The following is a 21,846-nucleotide window of genomic DNA, read 5'->3' on the forward strand; positions in this document are numbered from 1 at the left end:
TTTACTTCTACAATGACTCAGACAACTCTTACATATGTATTCTGAGATCGTAGATCAGCACGACTTTTGCCCTCATTTTATAAAAGATATTTTATTGTCATGAAATATATATATATATAATATCCATATAGAAACATATATTGTTGCCCAGTGCGCAACATATTCCCACAAGCCAGATGCATGTATACAGCGGAAGGGCAGTTGAACCTTAATGCCGAGCTGCATCACACAATGACCGAGCTGTCATGGACATCTCTACAGTATTGTTTTCCAACCAGGAGTTTCCGATCATATGACCACTTTGTCAGCCAACCACAATCCTTCATTTTGTGTGTATGTGTGTGTGTATATATATATATATATATATATATATATATATACATACATATATGTGTGTGTGTATGGTAGTTTTTTTTATTATTGGTTTTTTTTTGCACTTTTGCTGCTGTTTGCCTTTTTTATTATTATTTTTTTTTTTTTTTGGAGTGTTTCTTAGATTTTTGTTAGTTTTAGTGAGTAGTTTTATCTTTTTTTTCCATTGGGCCAAAAAAAAAAAAGAGAAAGAAATAAGGGTTTTAGGTGGATGTTTGAGGTTCTTTATTTATTTATTTTTTCATTCTTGTTAGGGCAGGTGGTATGCACATCTAGTTTAAAAACTGATAATAGAGATCTGCTAGAACAGTACAGACAGGGTTAATTATGGCAAACATACATTCCCAGCCCCTAAATATTACATAAAAGGGGAAAGCTAAGCAACATTTTTATAGGATTTTTCAGCAAATAAAAAGAGAAGCAATTTTTTTTTTGCTATGTGAATGTAACAAATACTGTATGAAGTAGACATTGTCCCAAAATGGCTGCAAAGGTGGAAATATAAACCAATCACCCATCTAATATTGAGTAGGTGCCCAAACAGCCCTGACCAATCAAGACATAGACTTCACTAGACCTCTGAAGGTATGCTGTGGTATCTGGCACCAAGCCATGAGTAGCAGATCACTGCTTCTGCTGGCTTGCCTTCTTCCTGTAGAGCATCCTAGTGCCATCTCCTATCCAGGTAAGCGATGCACATGCTTCCGGACATCCACATGAGAAAATGTGATTCATCAGACCAAACCACTTTTTCTAATGCTTTGTGGTCCAGTTCTGATGCTCACATGCCCATTGTAGTCACCTTTGGGTCAGCATAGGCACTCTGACCGGTCTGCGGCTACACAGCACCATACACAACAAACTGCGATGCATTGTGTGTTCTGACACCTTTCTATCAGAATCCGCATTCATTTTTTTTCAGTAATTTTACCTACAGTGGCTCTTCTTTTGGATTAGACTATATATGCCAGCCTTCACTCCCCACGTACATCAATGAGCCTTGGCTGCACATGACCCTGTCGCCAGTTCACTGGTTTTCCTTCCATGGATCACTTGTGGTAGGTCCTGACAACTGCAGGCCAGGAACATCCTAAAAGAGCTAAAGTTTTGGAGATGCTCTGACCCAGGTATATAGCCATTACGATTTGATCCTTGTCAAAGTCACTCAAATCCTTACGCTTTGCCCATTTTTTCTGCTTTGACCAGATAAACTTCAGGGTCAACAGGTTCCTATTATATCCCACCCACTTTCAGACACCATTGTAACAAGATAACCAGTGTTATTCACTTTACCTCCAGTTATGGCTAATCAGTGTATGAACTCAATAGTGGTGCCTGGCTATTATGCCTGATATGAGGGTTCAAGTATAGGGTAGAGGAAGAGCCATAAAGAATAATGCCATGGCAGAGGAAGAAGAAGAAAAGACCTCCACCATAACAGAATAGGAAGGGTCATGGGAATAATGGTGAGGGAAAGTTGGCAAATTTGATACCATCTCTGGTACAGGAAGTAAGAGAAATTACAGCAGTAGGGAATGATTAATAGGGGTATTTTGGTCACTACAGTTGAAGCTTCATGATAAATGAAAATGTTGGTGAAGCAACGGTAGTGTGATCTCCAGCTGAGTTGCTTAGCTGTACAGGGAAATGTGTCAGTGCATGTGTTGCGAGCCTTGCAGATGGTGTACCGTGATAGACATACGAGCATTCAAAGTTGATAAATAAAGCTGTGGCTAAATAGCTTTGGTATAAGGACAATGGGTGTAAAATAGTATAAAAATAGTGCCCCCTAAAACTGGGCACTTGCTCTGGTCTATGCAGGGTTTTACAGGCTGGGAGTTTGATTGCTTCCCCTGCCTCTGGAATAAGCTTCCAGTGCATAGGGTGGGAAATTCAAACAACTAGTTTGAATATTTATCATGCCCTGGCCAATCCCTGGGGAGGTGTGCCCAGAAGGTAGTCTGGAGGCTTGAGGAGATTGTTCTTTTTCCCAACAGGGAAGGTTCCCAGAGCTTCAGGGGGCTGCTTGCCCCTGGAGCCCCTTATGGGCTGAGTTGTTGTTCTGCAGAGTCTCAGCTGTGGCAACATTGGGAATAATCTGAAGCGGAATGTGGGATTTCTCTACAAGTGGATAGGGTCAAGTCTGGGAAAGGAGATTCTCACTCACTGGGCTGCCTGGAGTAAGCTGGAAGAAGGTAGCTGTCCTGGGGACTTGTGAGTAAAGACTGCATTGGCTACCAGTGGTTTGATGCTAAAGAGACTTAACGCATGATCCCCGGCTGTAAGGCCTTAGACTTTCCCTTAGCCACAAAGATAAATCCACAAAGAAATTAATGTTTCTGAGCATTTTGGAGTATCCCATGCCCCAAACCCATTTCTTGTTTGAAGTTCTGCAAGCAATTAATTCTACCCCTAGCCTGCTTTTTGGATTTGAAGTGATTGGATCATTGCTTGGGTGACTGGAGGTCTTTACACCATTGGGGAAGTACCTGTTAAAATCAACGGTTTCTATGGAGGTAACTCTACAAATAAAAACAGAGAATGATATGTTCTGTATATAATAAAAGTTGTATTTTGATTGACAACATATTGCATATTATAGTACATGTCTTGTGCATTTTACACATTGGGATTATATTTTGAAACTATGAATCAAGAAAAGAAGGTTGTGCCTGGTCCACAACATAAAGGAAGTTCATGCAAATAAGGGATTGAAGGGATTTAAGTGGTTGTAAACCCTCCCTCCTAACTTTTAACTATAGGTAAGCCTAGAATAAGGCTTACCTATAGGTAGTGGAAATATCTCCTAAACATGCGCCGTTTAGGAGATATTTCACTTGTAGTGTGCGGATGATGTAATCGGTGCATACGCTGTGAAGAAACAGACCTCTGTGCAGTTTGTTTCCCAGCATGTGCAGTTACTGACGGCTCCCACGCGTATGTGTGGGAGTGACATCACGTGGCTCCGGCCAGTCACAGAGCCAGAGTCCGCGAAGATGGACGCAGCCTGCACGGGGATGGCGATGGATTCGTTTGCAGGTAAGTTTCACATAATGGGCTAGTATGGCAATGCATACTAGCCCATTGTGCTGTTAATTTGTAGGCTTTGCAGGGAGAAAAAGAGGAAGTAAAACCCATCAGGGTTTACTTCCTCTTTAAATAATGTCTGACTCCCTGAGTGATTTTAGAGTGAGTTTAGGGCTGCCATTAGAAATCATGGGGCTTCATATAGACAATCTGACAGCCCCCCCCCCCCCCCACTACCTAGCGGAAAAGAGTGAGGTGGTGTGCACATTATAACATGAAAAAAACTTTGGTGTAGCAAAAGTGCACTAAGAGAGGGCTTAAAGAGTTAAAGAGGAAGTAAACCCTGATGGGTTTTACTTCCTCTTTTGCTCCCTGCAAACCCTGCAAATTAAAAGCATAATGGGCTAGTATGCAATGCATACTAGCCCATTATGTGCCACTTACCTGCACACAAAGCCTGCGCTGTCCCCTGTGCAGGTCGCGTCCATCTTCGCCCCTCTTCCTTCCGGGGCCACAGACTCCGGTTCTGTGGCTGGCCGAAGCCTCATGACGTCGCTCCCGCGCGGGAGCCGTCAGTCACGGCACATGCTGGAGAAGAAATGGCACGGAGGTCCGTTTCTTCACAGCGCATGCGCCAATGACGACATTGGTGCACTAAAAGTGAAATATCTCCTAAACGAGGCACGTTTAGGAGATATTTCCACTACCTATAGGTAAGTCTTATTCTATGCTTACCTAGAGGTAGAAGTCAAACAAAACAGTTTACAACCACTTTAAACTTGGGCCTATGTACAGAGCACAGGGGTAAAAAAATATGTAATATACAGAATGCAGATTTCAGGAATATGTATTTTACATACTCCTTAGCCCTGTATTCTGTACTTTACAATGTACAGAGGTCAAGAGTGTATAAATGTACATATTTGAGGGCTCAGAAGTACGTAATGTACATAGTGTAGCCTGCACTATTGCTATGGGTTAGAACATCTTGCATACTGTAATTTTTTTCATTGCCACACTGAATAAGGCAGTTCAGTCATTCAGAATTAATCTATCATCTGCCATGTCATGAAATGATGCTGCACATTATCATCATTATTTCCCCATAAAATAACCCCAGCAGCGCCTCATGCATCCCACTAATCTTTAGCATGGGGCCCAGTGAGCTTTCTTTGGATGCAGGGGGAGTAACTATGTGGTCCCCAGCAATGAGAGGTGCTTAAGGGCCCCCCTCTGCTTTTGGGGCCCCTGCTGATCTGATGGGACCAGGGCCTGGTACAGGAGAGCTGGTTCCACCCCCCCCACTGGTGGCCCTGGCCCCAGACAGAGTTCTGTCCCTTCTGAGCTTCACTCTTAAGCCTCGTACACATGCTTAGATTTTCTGATGACGGAATGTCCGTTTGTGGCATACTAGTCTCATGTCGAAAGCGAAGATGTTACTCACAATAGGAACATTTTCGTACGGCAGAATACAACGTCAGAAGTGCAATACGAAACAATTCAACACACGTGTTCTTTCGTTTCTGAGCATGCGTAGTCTCGCTCTTACGATTTTTTCCATACGAAAACCGTAATAATGAAACGAAAATTGGACGTTGAGTTCACACCCTACAAAAATTTTATAGTCTTCACACCCAGCTTTTGTCTGACCAAAAAGCGAAATCAAAAGCAACGTACTAACGATCCGAAAAATCGTCAGACAGCTTGTCGTACAAATTTTTCCATCTGATTTCCGTAAAACGTGTACGGGCCTTTTGACTTCTGTTCCCTCTCCTTCCACATCTGTCTTGCGCAAGGACATGGGCCTGCCAAAAAGTGGCCAAAGGTGCTGGGTGCAGACACTTTTAGCACATTATGCTTCTGGTAGCTTCTCCTTGAGTGATGGTGGCAAGAATCTTTCCAAGAGCCAACACCAGAGGCTCTGTTTGGTAAATATTTTTCAATAATAACATACCCTATATAAGTAATGTTTTCATTTTGGGCTCAGCTCTATTATTTTTAGTTAAAACTGTTCTTTTTGGATTAATATGCCATATTTTATTGGTATGATGAGATGTACATACTTTGTTTCTCTCTCTGCTTAATGTGGAACTTCATTCAAAAAGTACTGCTAATTCTTTTCCTCCCTATAGGCTGTAACTAGATTCCATGTGTTTTTGGGGGACAACACTACTATTTTTTTGTTGATACCCATTCCCACTTCCTCAATCCTCATCTTGGTGAGGATGGCATCACTTGTCCCTTCCCTCTCCTTGCCTGCAGCTTTCTGGGACAGATCACACATCCAAGGAGGTTGTAGGACCACTCTTCCCCAACATTGTAGCTGCTGACTTTAAATTTTTGAAAAATGTAGGCTCCTCTATAAAGCGGCAGCCCGAGCAGTATAAACAGCCCTGTTGCAATATATTACAATAAAATTTTGAATCTGGGGATTCTGTAGTGTTTACTATAGAAACCACAGGTCCCAATGTTCAGTTTTGGACAGTTCAGTCCAAAACTGAACTGTAGAATGAACAGTGTTCCTTTTTTTGGCTATTTTGCATGGTGTTTAACCAGTGTGGGGGCTATTTGTAGCATTTGTTCAAAGTGACCCTTTTTCTGTATTGGACAAGTGAGATAAGCAAATAATGGAAAGTCAACAAGCATTTTCTGACTCACGTCAGAGTCAACAACTCAAAAAGCAATGACTTTCAAGTGTCCCAGTGAAAGAATTCTGATAGAGGTGTTGGATCATTTCCTTCCCCTGTGATTTAATTGCATCAAAAGCGTAGTCTACTTCATTTCACCATCTTATTCCAGTGTCTAATTTTTTAATGCTATACAGTACAAAACAGCAGTGTTGTGGTACAGTTTTATAAGTATACAAAGATGCATCCAACAAAAAAATATACAAATATAGATAATATCCTTTAAAGTGGAAGTAAACCCTTCTATTGTTTTCAGCCAAGAAAGCTGCCATTTTGGCCTCTGTTTAATCTTCAACTGCCATGAATCTGCACATGTGATCTGTTATGACACCAGTCATTGGATGGTTTACAGTTTGGTTGAGAGCACAACCAATGGTGCCGGAAATGTAACTGTTTTTTGAAACTGTTAAATCGATGGGTTTATTTCTGCTTTAAGGCTGGCTTTACACTTTTTCTTTGCAGTACTGAAGTATGCATGTGTAAGTGCATTGCAATGCCATTCATTTGAATGCACTATGGTAACTGACCTGAGGTGCAGGACACAATAAACTACAGTAAGTTTGTGTGTGTCGCCTCTCTAAAAAAAAAGTCAGGTCCAATTTTTGAGGTGCTGGTATGCCCAATCCAAATAAACATGCATGCCTTAACATAAGATGCATATGGTGATGCACTACTGTACATCGCAAAGGTGTGAAGGGGCCCATAGTGTTCAGCAAACAGACAGCAAAAATGTTTTTCTATATTGCATATGGAAGTTCCTCAATATAACTTGGTGCATTAAAAGAAGAGACATCATCTGCAGGGTACAGTCAGAAGATATATTCACCCATATCACTGCTTGTCATATCATTCCCACCAATAGATTCCCACAAAAACATATCAGGCAATTCCACTATTAACCTAATGTCGCACAGCAGATTTTTCTGTTTCATAATTTACAGTGTAACTTGGTGGTGCTGATGGTGGCTGTGCATAGGGTGGATAATATATGGGAATTGCTCCTTGAGCTTCTGGTACCATTGTCGTATTGTGTATCACAAACACCTATAGTGAAAAATAGAAAATGTAATCATCATGATTATTATTATCATGCACTGGGTATCATCAATAAACCATTACCAATCATCTTTCACCATGAAACATCACAATCCATATTCATCCTCATCATACATCATTACCATTATCACAATGCATCATACATCCCCACCCATAACTATTTTCATCAACAATATGGTCATCACCATTCACTATATTCCGTAAGTGACGTTCCAACGGAGTCGATTTCGGTTTTGGTGAGACAACGCTTATCACACACTGGGTTCGCAGTGACCGCAATATGCCAGTAAAGTGCCACTGCATGAGTTACATGCATTTTATTCTATGCATAGTGTGAGTGCAATATTTGTATTTTTTTCATTTGTTTTAAATAAACGTTTGGTCAAACGGTACTGTACTATTGGAGTATTTTTGTTTTTGCACATATGGATTGCCTGTGAGATTACCACTGAAGATCGGAGACCGATGTGAATGACCTTTAACCTTTAATGGGTTGATGCCTCATATGCCGAGCATGAGACTGTGAGGAAATTATTTCTTGTGAGGTAACACCTATAGGGGAGCAGTGTCACAACCTTCACGTGATGTGGTGGAAAAGCTCTTAAGCAGGATTACCCTTTACAATTATCCTCATTGAACATTTTGTTTTATCTAATTGAGAACATCTAATTGAGAACATTAAAAGTCCAAAAAGTACATAATCTTTTGAACTTTATTCACTTAGTCACTAGGTGATGTTTATGTCTATGACACATGCTAATTGCTAATAGCGCCACTATTTACTGTGTTTACTTTTATTTGTTTATTACGGTAGATGTGTTATTATTCACTATATTCCACTGTTGTTCCTAAATTGCTTGTAAAGCCAAAACATTTTTTTGTTTTTTTGGGGTTGGGGGTATCAGAGTAGGGAAGAGGTAGATGACAAACAAGGTTTTGGTTTTAGATACATTTTAACCCATCAGGATACTCCCAACATTATATTTCCATAATCAAGTTAAAAATAAAAACACATGTCCATCAAGAATAATGTTGAAAATAAAGGGCCCAGTGATGAATTTGTAATGGGATTCCTTGAACTATCATTGTGGGAAGTTCAGTGTTGTTTGAGAGCTCACCATTTTATGGACATCTGATGCCCCGTACACACGGTCGGATTTTCCGATGGAAAATGTCCGATTGGAGCGTGTTGTCGGCAATTCCGACCGTGTGTGGGCTCCATCGGACATTTTCCATCGGATTTTCCGACACACAAAGTTGGAGAGCAGGAGATAAAATTTTCCGACAACAAAATCTGTTGTCGGAAATTCCGATCGTGTGTACACAAATCCGACGGACAAAGTGCCAGGCATGCTCAGAATAAATAAGGAGATGAAAGCTATTGGCCACTGCCCCGTTTATAGTCCCGACGTACGTGTTTTACGTCACCGCGTTCAGAACGATCGGATTTTCCGACAACTTTGTGTGACCATGTGTATGCAAGACAAGTTTGAGCCAACATCCGTCTGAAAAAATCCTAGGATTTTGTTGTCGGAATGTCCGAACAAAGTCCGACCGTGTGTACGGGGCATTACAGTTCTTTTTTACAAATTATCTTTTGGGTTGCTTTTGTCAGCCATATGGAGGTAAGCGCCTGAGAACCCTGGGTGGAAGTCCTACATTTATAGGATAAAACTGTTCATAGGTGGCTGATACACACACACATGTCAAATCAGCTTGGACAGCTATTTCTTTAGATTTCAGTTGGCTACTGAGGTTAGAGAGCTCCTGTAGACATTAGTTGTTACACAATTTGGTATAAAATTGTCAGGGTGTTGAAGTCTGTGCCACACATGATGGGAAAAGTAATGTGAGAAAGTAGTCACACGCTTATAGCAATTACCTGCAAGAAGATTTTTGCGGTCTTAAATTCAGCTCAGCTCACATGAGCTGCCTGTTTAAGGAAGTCAGGTGGAATGTCTGACAACTAAATTCTCTAAACTAAAGTCACAGAAGTGTCTGCACAGTGGTGGCAGAAGTCAGCACTGCTTGCCCTTTAAAAGGGACATTACTAATCTTATGGTGGAAACCCACAGCAAACCTAGATGGTTGACATTACAGCCTCTGTTAGGGCTTCAAGAAGCTGAGCATGTGCACATGGACTGTCATATTCTCAACCTACTGTTTATAGGAAAATGCCTGTGGGGAAGACTGACACTGTGAACTACCTTAGTCAAGGCAAGTTGAGTGGCCAGACTTCATAAAGACCACAGACTAGGAATGGTACTGCTCTGTAAAATGACTGAGGGAACCAACCTTTAAAGATAACCTTCAAAAATTGGGGGGTTGTAATCCAGCTTGTCCACTATTGTGCTATGATTAACTTTTCCGAGGAGCATTACAGCATAACTCCAGGTATATAAACTAAATACCAATTGCTGCATATGTATTTTATGGATTATTAAGTGCAGATTGTGAAAAGTATATCAGCCCTGGCATCAGCCCTTTGTAATTCACTGTAACAGCAGTTAGCACAGCTTTAAAAGCTGCGCCAATAATGAACATGCAGATGGAACTTGTTTGAAAAGTTAAAACTTGTCAGTTATTTGAACAGCAGAGACATCCAATTGGGATGTGTGGTGTGCTATGGACTATCTTATTTGATGAAAATCAAGTTGCTTTATTGAAATCTGATGTTTGTCAAATATGATGGTTTGGATCCATCTCTAGACATGCCACACAACGCATCTAAATTGGTACCTTTGCCACCTGATGGCCCCTTCAAGGACCTAGGATCACAACCTCTGAGGCATAAATAGAAACCAAGTCTATCCTGCATGGAGACAGGAGTATTCTTGACTTGCACCCTCAGAAGGTCTCAACCAGTAGGGTTACAGCAACCTCACCAAATAACTAAGTTACTGTAAGGTTGAAAGCAAAGCTGGAGAGTGCAAAATTTGGAGCAGCTGTTCAGCTTCTAATTTCAGCTTGTTCAATAAATCTTTGACAAAAAACTTGGAAGCCATTGGCCCCCGCTGTTGTCAATCAAATCCAATGACTTGGGAGTCCTGCTGTCTGTGTCAATTGACGCAGCAGCAGGACACGGAAGCGTGCCCGCATGAGTGCCCCCATGGAAAGTGGCTCTCCAACGGGGAAAGCTCCTCCTGGCTCCTCCTCGAGAAGAGGAGGAGCCAGGAGCGCAGCTGAGGGACCCCAGAAGAGGAGGATCGGGACCACTCTGTGCAAAACCAACTGCACAGAGGAGGTAAGTACGACATGTTTTTTTTTTTTTTTTTAAACACAAACCTTTACTTATCCTTTAAATGTCTATATATTTATTACACTATAAGGGCTCTCCTCTTACTTTTTCGCTGGACACACTGGGTGTTTCCTTGGGTCCCTACCCTCCTCTATTGGTTATACCCTGTTTGACCCCTGAGGACCACAACCACAGGTGAAATGCAGATGGCAGGAGACAGCAGATTGATAACTTATAGTTCTCATAACTGTATGTCAACTATTGCGTGAAGATTATTGCCTAAATTTTAACTTTACTTCTGTCATCATTTTAACTGTTCTCTTGTTCAGTATTCTTGCACTAGTCTTTGTTAATCAGGAATTGTTATTTTAGCAATCTTTTCTTACCTGGTGTGAACTTTGTGTTGCTGCTTGATGTAAAGCTCGGCTGGCAAACACCGAGATGGTAATGGATAAGCCAAATAACAGTGCATTAGTAAACAGAAATATGGCAAAAAAGACAAGTTCGACAATCTGCAAGTAGAATAGAAAACAACTGAGAGGCTGCGTGTTCCAAAACCAAAGTGAAAATGTATGTGCACTGAAGTGCAGATCAGCAAAACTTGTGTTAGCTGCTAAGGGGCCTGATTCATTTCTAGTGAGTGCAGAGTAATCATTTGTTGATGCTATCATTTTTTCTGTATGTGATAATTATAGGATGGAGCAAAATAGCAACGCAGATCGAAAACAATAAAACATAAAAATACTAATGCAGGCGGACCCCGAGTTACAAACAGATTCAACTTAAGAACAAACCTACAGACCCTATCTTGTTTGTAAGTCAGAACTGGTACATTTTTTAAGTGTAGCTCCAGCCAAAAAACTATTTATAAGCTTTTTGGATAGCATAGTGAAGGCTTAACACCACTGTAATGTTTGTTTTGCTGTCTGTGCCTCTGTTAAGAAGATTTCACCTCACTTTCTGTCCCAATGATAATTGGATTTTGAAAATTTAGGGTTGTTGTGGAAACAAGGATTGGTGATAAAGCATCAGTGGAGGTACCTTTTTCCCATAATAACTCTTACAGGAGAGAATTTCCTTTCCTAGGGGTAGATTTCCTCTCTCTTCCTGTTATCTCCCTCTGTTTGTAAGTAGGAGTCGTTTGTAAGTCGGATGTTTGTAACCCAGGAACCACCTGTAATGTTAATAAGGCTGTATGCTAGCATGGTGATGGGGAAGAGGTGGCTGTTTCCAGCATGGTGATGGGAAAGAGGTGGTGTTGTCCAGCATGGTAATGAGAAAAACATTGGTGTGATCCAGTATGGTGAGAGGAAGAGGTGGTTCTGTCTCTTTGCCAGCAAAACAAAGCTGCTGTCTTGATTCCCAAGAGCCTGCCTACCAAGTGTAGGCAAAATGCTCTTGGGAGATATAATTGTGGGGTCATGCCATGATTAGAAAGAACTGAGTTTCCAGCAGCTGTCCTAATGTTATAATCCTGTGTATTATGTCACAGGGCATTATAAAATCTGTTTCACACTGAAGGAACAAGGATTTTGGGGAGATATTTGGGTAATGCCTGGACATTATACTTTCTGAGAGTAAAGGGATGCAGCTATGAATATGGTGGTAGGAGTGATGATTAAGAGAGTCATAGAACTAATGCGCATACACATATTTTCTTCCTGCACTACTTTAAAGAGACTCTGTCACTTCGCTTATTCTTTGTAGAGTTAAAGATTCTCTTGAGCCTAGGTTCACATTGATGCGATTTGGCATGGCATTTGACATGTCAAATGGCATGCAAAATCGGCGGCTGTTGCTGGCTGTTTCTGTACTACTTTTGGCGACTTCAGGGTGCGATTTTATAGACTGTGCAGCAATCCACACAGATGTCTCTGAAATCGCCCCCGAAGTCGGACTGGCATGCGGGTATGAAATCGTGCGACATGGTAATTGAATGCTCAGGCCTAAGCACTGTATTTGGAGAGAGGTCACATGCTCCACATACTTGCGGTGAAGATGAGTATAAATAAATGGGCAATCGTGCTTTAAAGAAAACTGTTAAACTAGTCACTTTGGCCTTAGAGGATGAACAGTTAGGCAAGATGGGGTAAGGCTAAACTAATATTTTTTTGAAGACTCCACTAAGTATCCATTGTAGGTCGAGGGACGTAGATTCACATCAATCACAATGCCCACCGACCAAAGGAAAGATAAAAAAAGGCTGCTGCTGAGACACAGCTAGTCTTTTACCTGGCCTTCAACCTATTAAAAAGGTGAGCAGAGGACTGCTGTTATATACAAGTGGGCGGGGTCTTCCCGAGTGACATTATTGACCATATATGGACATGATACGGATGAGATACCTTGCTCTTTTGTACTGTATATAACAGCTGTCTTCCACTAGCTCTGTTGAACAATGTGCTTAGGGGACTCCCCTAACAAGGTATCCCCCTATGTTGAGGGCATGTGGCTTTTATTATACAGGAGGAGGGCCACACGCTTGTCCCCCGCCTTTTCTGGCCAGCCAGGCTACATGATCAGAAAAAGTGTCTGGTACGGATTTTTAGGGGGATCTCACCTCACCCTTTTTTTTTTTTATTGACGTCCCCCTTTGTACCAGACCAAGAGGGCTTTGTTTTGATCTTCTGGGGGACCTCACACATTTTTTTTCCCTTAAAATCCATACCAGAGTTAGAAAAAACAGACCCCTCCAAAGATCCCCAAGTTACATAGCAGATCCATGTAGAGGTCTGTGCACTGCTTTTTAAGAAAAAAATTAAAAGAAGCTGGCAATGAAATGTGTTTTGTAAATGTGAGTTCTGCTACAGCACTTTCTGTACAGAGATGCAACAATTCATAGGCAGAATTAGGACAACCCCATGCATGTTATTTAAGGGATTTGGCCATTTTTAATGGTTTCCCTTTAGGAATAAAAAGAAAAAACTTTTGCATTGGCACATGTTGTTGTTCATGGCAGTACCCATCCCCATGCTATTTTTTAACAACCGCTTGCCTATTAGCCCAACATATTGACATATGTATTTTGACAGATTAGGCTCCCATTGATTTCAGTCGGGTTCTGATTTGGCATCTGAACTATGAAGTCAGTTGAACCCTACTCTAACCAAACCCTGCTCATCCCTAGTGGTAATGTTACCTCAGTGGGAAAAAACAACAACAATAACTCAGCGCCAGTGAATGGACACCTGGGAAGCTCAACCAAAAACATGTGGTGTTTTAACATATGATGTACAAATAGTATGTATTGACTCGGGGGGGGGGGGGGGGATGAAACCAGTGCGGCTAGACCAACCGTAACTGATAGATATAGTTCAAAAGCAAAAAAAATTGTCCAGCGCTCTGGATATCACAAAGTCAAACTGCAACAGCCCAAAGTGAAAAACTGGATGATTTAATAAAAACAGTTTATAAAAACAGTCCCATAGTAACACAGCGCTAGAATGAAATTATAATAGGAGCGTGATATATGACAGATAGTCCATCGAGCAACCAGAAACCAAAACAGGAGATCCATCCGACTGCACAGTCCCAAACTGTGATGAGTAGAGAAGGGGGAAGGAAAGGAGAGGAGGGAGCCCAGGTAGGGATACACTGAGGACTCGCAGGATCCCCGCTGGATGTGAGGCCTGATCCCTGAAGGGATGACTCACCGGCTTCGGATGGCTGTGCAGTTGGTGTGGCGTGGAGGGAGACAACTGCTCTGCGGTGAGGAGAGAAAGCTTGCCGAGGCTCCGTGACAATGGGCGATGACGTCAGCCCAGCTGGGAGGCTGTTCCGAAGGGGGAAGGGCTCGGCTTCTCACAGGAAAGCCGCCAGGAGTGTCAGCTGGTAAACACTGAGCCGCTGACTTGCCGGTCTGTGTATCTCAGAGATGAAGTGCCTCTGTGTTGGATGGTGTCACTCAGGGGATCCAACAATGTGAGGTAGAAGAAAAAAAACGGGAAAGGGAATAAAGGAGCCAGCAATAGACTATGACAAAGTGCTGATGCGCGAAACGCGTAGCCAAGGCAACTTTTTTTACAGTGGTCCAATCCAGTACCATGCCATGGTGACCATCCATCCATCCACTCTCGGGACCTCTACATTGCCCAACAGTAGCAACCTTTATCATTATTGCTGGCTCCTTTATTAAATTAAATTGTTTTTATTAAATTGTCCAGTTTTTCACTTTGGGCTGTTGCAGTTTGACTTTGTCATATCCAGAGCGCTGTACAATTTTTGTTTTTTACTTTGGTGGGAAGAAGCCATGACCTAGCATCTTCTTATCAAATCAGTGGTCAATGAGCTACAGTCAGAAGAAGGCTTTTACAAGTATACAGATATGTGGATTTTTTCCCCTTGCAAAATACAATATATGCATGTAAATACTTTGAGACAGCTGCTCTACTAGAGAAAAAAAAAAAAACACACTTACATCTATCCAGCAGTATTTTTCTTCAAGGTTGCACAAACGTTGTATATCAAACGAAACTATTGTGGTACTAGCAATTGATAGTATTAAAGCAATACCACTGAAGATGGAGGTAATGATATTAAAGGCCATGGCAGCTTTCACCTGAGCAGACAAAAAGTAATGTTAGAAGTAGAACAAGCAGATGTAGAAAATTGCAATTGATTGCACTTGTGTAATACTTTAAAGCCCTGCTGCTATTTAATTTATCCATGTAGGGTGCCCTTTACCCACACTCCATGGGTTAAATCCTTGATTGATTATGGGGGAAAGAAATACATTGAAATCCTTATCTTATTCCTCACTCTGTCAGACTACCTCTGTGGAACTGGTCCCCTGAAGCTACTTTTCTTTGCGGTTCAGCTGGTCTTTGCTCTCTCATGTAATCACGTACAATGCAGGAACAGCAGTCCTGCATTTTACCAGAGGAAGGCAAGGGTCTGCACACATTCTAGGAGATTTGGACAGTGGAGGAATATTGCTACTTCTTGTGTACAATTAACAGTAGCCCGGAGTGGGCTTTTTAAATATAATTGTAGGTGTTTTTGAATACATCTAGCATAAACACCTGAATCTGTGTTGATGTCATTCTGCAGCCCCAGTCTGCATAGCCGACAGCAGACTAGAAAATATAAACCGTGATAAGAATTGCGCCAACAAACATCCAAAATCAACATGTATACATTCAAAACCAAAAATGTGCAGCTGCCCCCTTAAGTGGTGTAACCACTCTCGTAAGTGCAAAATGGTCAAAAGTAAGGCGCTAACATGTGCTCAATATTAAATGAAAACTAAATTTAAAATAAACCATAAGAAGCCCATCAAATTATATCAAAAAGTCCTTCAAAATAAATCCAATCACCAGGTTGAAAGATGTTTTTTATAGATTCTTTAGATTATATCAACTCCTGCTTCTCCAACAATGGACTGTGACTAATGCCGTGTACACACGAGCGGACTTTCGACGGACTGAACTCCGAAGGACTTTTTGATAGACTTTCGACAGAGTTCCGATGGAGTTCCGACGCAACGGATTTGCCTACACACGATCACACCAAAGTCCGACTGATTCGAACGTGATGACGTACGACCGGACTAGTATAAGGATGTTCATAGCCAGTAGCCAATAGCTGCCCTTGCGTACCTTTTTGTCCATCGGACTAGCATAAAGACGAACAGATTTTTCGACCGGACTCGAGTCCCTCAGAAAGATTTGAAACATGTTCTATTTCTAAAGTCCGTCTGATTTTTCGACAGCAAAGGTCCTATGAAGCCCACAAACGATCAAATTGTCCAGCGGATTAGTTCCATCGGACCTTTGCTGTCGAAAAGTTCGCTCGTGTGTTCACGGCATTAGAGATCTGTTAGTGGCACAAAAGGGTTCACCAACCCTGTCTCTCCAGATAGCTCACTCTCATAATATCACAGAAGAACACCCAGAGAAGATGAAAAGTATCATAGTGTAATAATTTGATAAAACTTTGTGAATTGTGCTACCTATTGTAACAAGCCACTTACATTTATTGGTGCTTCAGTCAGCATCAACACAGACAGCCTTCAGTGAAACCCCTGACGCTCACTTTGAGCTGGCGTGCATTTCAAATGGACCGGAAACTATGCCCATGGACAAACCGGATGTGACATCAAGTGATGGCGAGTGCGCAACCTCAATGCATTTCGCAATTCTGTGCCATCACCTTTTGTGCGAGATCTCTTACTCCCAGTCCATTGTTGGAGAAGCAGGAGTTGAGGTTTTACATGGATGGTTGGGGAGTGCGCATTCTATACACATGGTTGGTGGAGCACTATAAGAAGGAGCTGATATATAGCGCACGAAAATTTTCATCAAGGTGATTGGATTTCTTTTGAAGAACTTTTTGATATAATTTTGATGGACTTCTTATGGTTTATTTTAATTTTTGTTTTCATGTTAGCGCCTTACTTTGGACAGCAGACTAGGAAATGAAGGACTGGGAGTCAGTCAGCATGGAACTTTCCGGAAATGACCCGGCAATGTCTGAATTTTGATCCGGTTGCTCTGTCATCACCAGAATCTTCGGGAGATGTAAAATGTAAACAAAGTGAAGCATGAGAGATGTAACTATGCACTGCACTGTGAGTACATGACACTACAGAGAGAAGAAGAGGAGTCCATAATTATGTCCAGACGTTATGCCTGCAGTGTTTGTTCACATGTAGGCAGTGTGCCTGATGTCATTCTTGTCAAAAATCTTGATGAAAAGCCTAGAGAGAAGTTGGGAGGAAAAGGATGCTGTTCAGGAGCAAAACAGTCCAGCAAAGGACAGGGACAGCTAGAGATCTCTACAGCAATTTCTGATTGGGTTGATAGAGAGCACCACCAGCAACAGACTTGGGAGGCCCACTGTAGTCCGTGGGTTGTTCTGTCACTGGAATGGTGTAACACTGTTAGCGACAGTGGAATTTATATATGCAATTATTGCTGCAGCAGATTCTAGACATAGTCTACCTGTAAAGTAGCAGGTCTGTACCAAGGGGACCCCCCAGGCACTATATTGGAAGGAATTTTTCATTTTTATGCTTTCGCTTTAACTACTTCCCACCCGGCCAATGTACATAAACGGCCTGGGTGGGCGCTCTCTCCTTCTGAGTGGACGTTCAGGAACGTCCCTCAGAAGGAGCGGGATCGCGCACGCGCGTGCCCGCGCAGCGGCGCTATCCCGATGCGCTCGTGTCACCGGGACACGGCGCATCTCGGATCGGCAGGAGGGCTCTGTGTTTGGCCCTCCTCATCACATGTCCAATCACAGCCGTCATGTGATGTAAACACAGTCGGTTGCTAGGCGATCAGCTCTCCTCTCCTCACACGGAAGTTGTCGCTGAGGAGAGGAGAGGGGATCGCTGCAGCCGGCTGATGATCAGTGAGTATGAACTGTTTTTTACAGCTTTTTACTCACTGATCACCAACCTAGTGTCAACACACAATGTCCCCATACAATGTAAAACACACATGTCCCCACAACGCATGTCCCCAAATAATAAAAAAGCTGTCCCACTAAAATCACATATCCCAATGGTAATCTGCACACATATGTACGTGATCACCTGCGCACATCTGTACATGATCATTTGCGTACATATGTCTGTGATCACACAAACCAATTATTATACACTTAACATTATTTTTTTTATCAAAAACATGTAGCAGAATACATTTTGGCTTAAATTTATGACAAAATTCGATTTTATTGGATTTCTTTTAAAACAGAAAGAAGAAAATATTGTTTTTTTACCAAATTTCCGCTATTTTTGTGCTTATATCGCAAAAAAAAAATGGAGTCGTGAATAAATACCACCAAAAGAAAGCTCTATTTGTGCGAACAAAATGATAAAAATTTAATTTGGGTACAGCATAGCGTGACTGAGTAATTGTCATTAAAATTGCGAGAGCGCTGAAAGCTGAAAATTGGTCTGGGAAGGAAGGGGGCGAAAGTGCCCAGTGGTTAAAAATTTAAAAAAACTGCTCATTTAAAAATGATGTTTTTCACAAACTTTTTTTTATTGATACATGTCCCCCGGGGCAGGACCCAGACCCCTATAACCATTGTATGCCCAATTACTTGCATTTACGCCTTTAAAATGGGCACTTTTGATTTTTGACGTTCGGGTCCCATTGACCTTAAAGCGGAGCGGCACCGAAAAAAAAATTTTTTAAAAGTCAGCAGCTACAAATACTGCAGCTGCTGACTTTTAAAACATGGACACTTACCTGTCCAGGGCGCCCGCGATGTCGGCACCCGAGGCCGAAGCGTCTCTCCGTCCTCGGGTGCTGCCGCCTCCATCTTCGGTAAGGGAATCAGGAAGTGAAGCCGTGCGGCTTCACTTCCAGGTTCCCTACTGCGCATGCGCGAGTCGCGCAGCGCAATACGAATGGTCCCTGCTGCCTCTGGGACCCGTGTGTTTCCCAGCAGGCAGCGGGGGGGGGGAACAGGATGTGGCGTAAATACCCGCAGATTCTGCGGCTATCTACGCCGGAAGTGGGTACAGATACCTGTAATATACAGGTATCTGTACCCCCCTCCCCCCTGAAAGGTGCCAACTGTGTCACCGGAGGGGGGGAGGAATCTAATGAGTGGAAGTTCCACTTTTGGGTGGAACTCCACTTTAAGGGGGTTCGTTATTCGGGTCCGAACTTTCGTGGTGTTCGAAAGTTCTGGTGCGAACCATCCCTACTGACCACTAATCAGTGTGATCCTGCTTCCTACTAGGATCAAATATAAAGAAGTAGAGGACTTATTTAATACCCCTGAAAATACTTGATATATGTCTAAACACCTGTAGCGTATCACTAATGCCCCGTACACACGGTCGGACTTTGTTCGGACATTCCGACAACAAAATCCTAGGATTTTTTCCGACGGATGTTGGCTCAAACTTGTCTTGCATACACACGGTCACACAAAGTTGTCGGAAAATCCAATCGTTCCGGACTATAAACGGGGCAGTGGCCAATAGCTTTCATCTCTTTATTTATTCTGAACATGCATGGCACTTTATCCGTCGGATTTGTGTACACACGATCGGAATTTCCGACAACGGATTTTGTTGTCGGAAAATTTTATATCCTGCTCTCAAACTTGTGTCGGAAAATCCGATGGAAAATGTCCGATGGAGCCCACACACGGTCGGAATTTCCGACAACGCGCTCCGATCTGACATTTTCCATCGGAAAATCCGACCGTGTGTACGGGGCATAAGAGTCGCAAGTGGAATGGGATCCCCCAACCTGCCCAGCCAGGCACACCACATTTTCACAGTCACATCAGAGAACAGTCCAGTGCTTTGTATTTTTGTTTTTATTGAGTGATTAGAACTGGGATAGGGATTGGAAATTATGGGATGCCCACTTGACTTCAAACAACTTCAGGGACAACTTCTCCAATATACAGTCTATTTACACTCCTCTACTTCCTCCAGCACACTTGCTTGCAGAACTAGAGCTGGCACACTGTTTATGGATCTGACAAAAGTACTCAGTCAGATCTGAGCAAAAGCCTGTTACAGGCAGGAACCTGAGGCCCCTTTAGGAGTGTAGTAAAATTCAGTGTTCAGCATACATCCCTGTGGCTACAGATCCCAGCACCTCCTCTTCAGGCACTGCCAACCCGCCTGGCTGAAGCTGCCTCTTTCACTAACCCTCCTGGCTAAATTCTCTACAGTCCTCTCTAGATTAAAACACTCACCAGTCAACCCGGCGGACTCTTTAAGAGATCTCCCAGACATGCTGACTCTCTGCCGCTGTCCTCTTCTTGCTCCTGTGCCTCCAGGAAGGCGTTCCACTATGTGTTGTAGGGGATCTTTCCAGCACCCGAGGCTCAGGCCTGAGGTCACCCCCCAGACTAGGGGGCACCCTCAAGGACCCCCAACAGCCTCCTCAGTAGGGATGAGCTTCGAGTTCGAGTCGAACTCATGTTCGACTCGAACATTGGCTGTTCGCAAGTTCACCGAACAGCGAACAATTTGGGGTGTTCGCGGCAAATTCGAATGCCGCGGAACACCCTTTAAAAGTCTATGGGAGAAATCAAAAGTGCTAATTTTAAAGGCTAATATGCAAGTTATTGTCATAAAAAGTGTTTGGGGACCTGGGTCCTGCCCCAGGGGACATGGATCAATGCAAAAAAAAGTTTTAAAAACGGCCGTTTTTTCAGGAGCAGTGATTTTAATAATGCTTAAAGTCAATCAATAAAAGTGTAATATCCCTTTAAATTTCGTACCTGGGGGGTGTCTATAGTGTGCTTGTAAAGGGGCGCATGTTTCCTGTGTTTAGAACAGTCTGACAGCAAAATGACATTTTGAAGGAAAAAACTCATTTAAAACTACTCGCGGCTATTGCATTGCCGACAATACACATAGAAGTTCATTGATAAAAACGGCATGGGAATTCCCCAAAGGGGAACCCCGAACCAAAATTTAAAAAAAAAAATGACGTGGGAGTCCCCCTAAATTCCATACCAGGCCCTTCAGGTCTGGTATGGATATTAAGGGGAACCCCGGCCAAAATTTTAAAAAAAAAATGACGTGGGGTTCCCCCTAAATTCCATACCAGACCCTTCAGGTCTGGTATGGATTTTAAGGGGAACCCCGCGCCAAAAAAAAAAAAAAAAACGGCGTGGGGTCCCCCCAAAAATCCATACCAGACCCTTATCCGAGCACGCAACCTGGCAGGCCACAGGAAAAGAGGGGGGGACGAGATTGCGGCCCCCCCTCCCTCCTGAACCGTACCAGGCCACATGCCCTCAACATTGGGAGGGTGCTTTGGGGTAGCCCCCCAAAACACCTTGTCCCCATGTTGATGAGGACAAGGGCCTCATCCCCACAACCCTGGCCGGTGGTTGTGGGGGTCTGCGGGCGGAGGGCTTATCGGAATCTGGAAGCCCCCTTTAACAAGGTGACCCCCAGATCCCGGCCCCCCCCTGTGTGAAATGGTAAGGGGGTACATAAGTACCCCTACCATTTCACGAAAAAAGTGTCAAAAATGTTAAAAATGACAAGAGACAGTTTTTGACAATTCCTTTATTTAAATGCTTCTTCTTTCTTCTATCTTCCTTCATCTTCTGGTTCTTCTGGTTCTTCTGGCTCTTCTGGTTCTTCCTCCGGCGTTCTCGTCCAGCATCTCCTCCGCGGCGTCTTCTATCTTCTTCTCCTCGGGCCGCTCCGCACCCATGGCATGGGGGGGAGGCTCCCGCTCTTCTCTTCTTCTTTTCTTCTCTTCTTCTCTTCTTCTTTTCTTCTCCGGGCCGCTCCGCAATCCATGCTGGCATGGAGGGAGGCTCCCGCTGTGTGACGGCGCTCCTCGTCTGACAGTTCTTAAATAACGGGGGGGGGCAGGGCCACCCGGTGACCCCTCCCCCCTTTGACGCACGGTGACTTGACGGGACTTCCCTGTGACGTCACGGGGAATGCCACAGGGAAGTCCCGTCAAGTCACCGTGCGTCAGAGGGGGGCGGGGTCACCGGGTGGCCCCGCCCCCCCCC

The 21,846-nt window shown here is 43.1% G+C and overlaps 1 protein-coding gene across 2 annotated transcripts in view; it reads right to left on the reverse strand.

Annotated features, from left to right (window-relative positions):
* Positions 1-340: 340 nt before the first annotated feature.
* Positions 341-21,846, reverse strand: part of LOC141106387 (uncharacterized) — a 41,410-nt gene continuing 19,904 nt past the window's right edge. For both annotated transcript variants that reach the window (XM_073597132.1, XM_073597131.1), the window contains 3 exons: positions 14,798-14,938; positions 10,767-10,892; positions 341-7,130 (listed from right to left, as the gene is read on the reverse strand). In XM_073597132.1, the coding sequence (XP_073453233.1) occupies positions 6,987-7,130; positions 10,767-10,892; positions 14,798-14,938 (411 nt within the window). In that variant the 3' untranslated portion in view covers positions 341-6,986. The remainder of the gene's footprint in view (positions 7,131-10,766; positions 10,893-14,797; positions 14,939-21,846) is intronic.

The sequence above is a fragment of the Aquarana catesbeiana genome, linkage group LG08, assembly GCF_042186555.1.
Source record: "Aquarana catesbeiana isolate 2022-GZ linkage group LG08, ASM4218655v1, whole genome shotgun sequence".
In the NCBI taxonomy this organism is placed as follows: domain Eukaryota; kingdom Metazoa; phylum Chordata; class Amphibia; order Anura; family Ranidae; genus Aquarana; species Aquarana catesbeiana.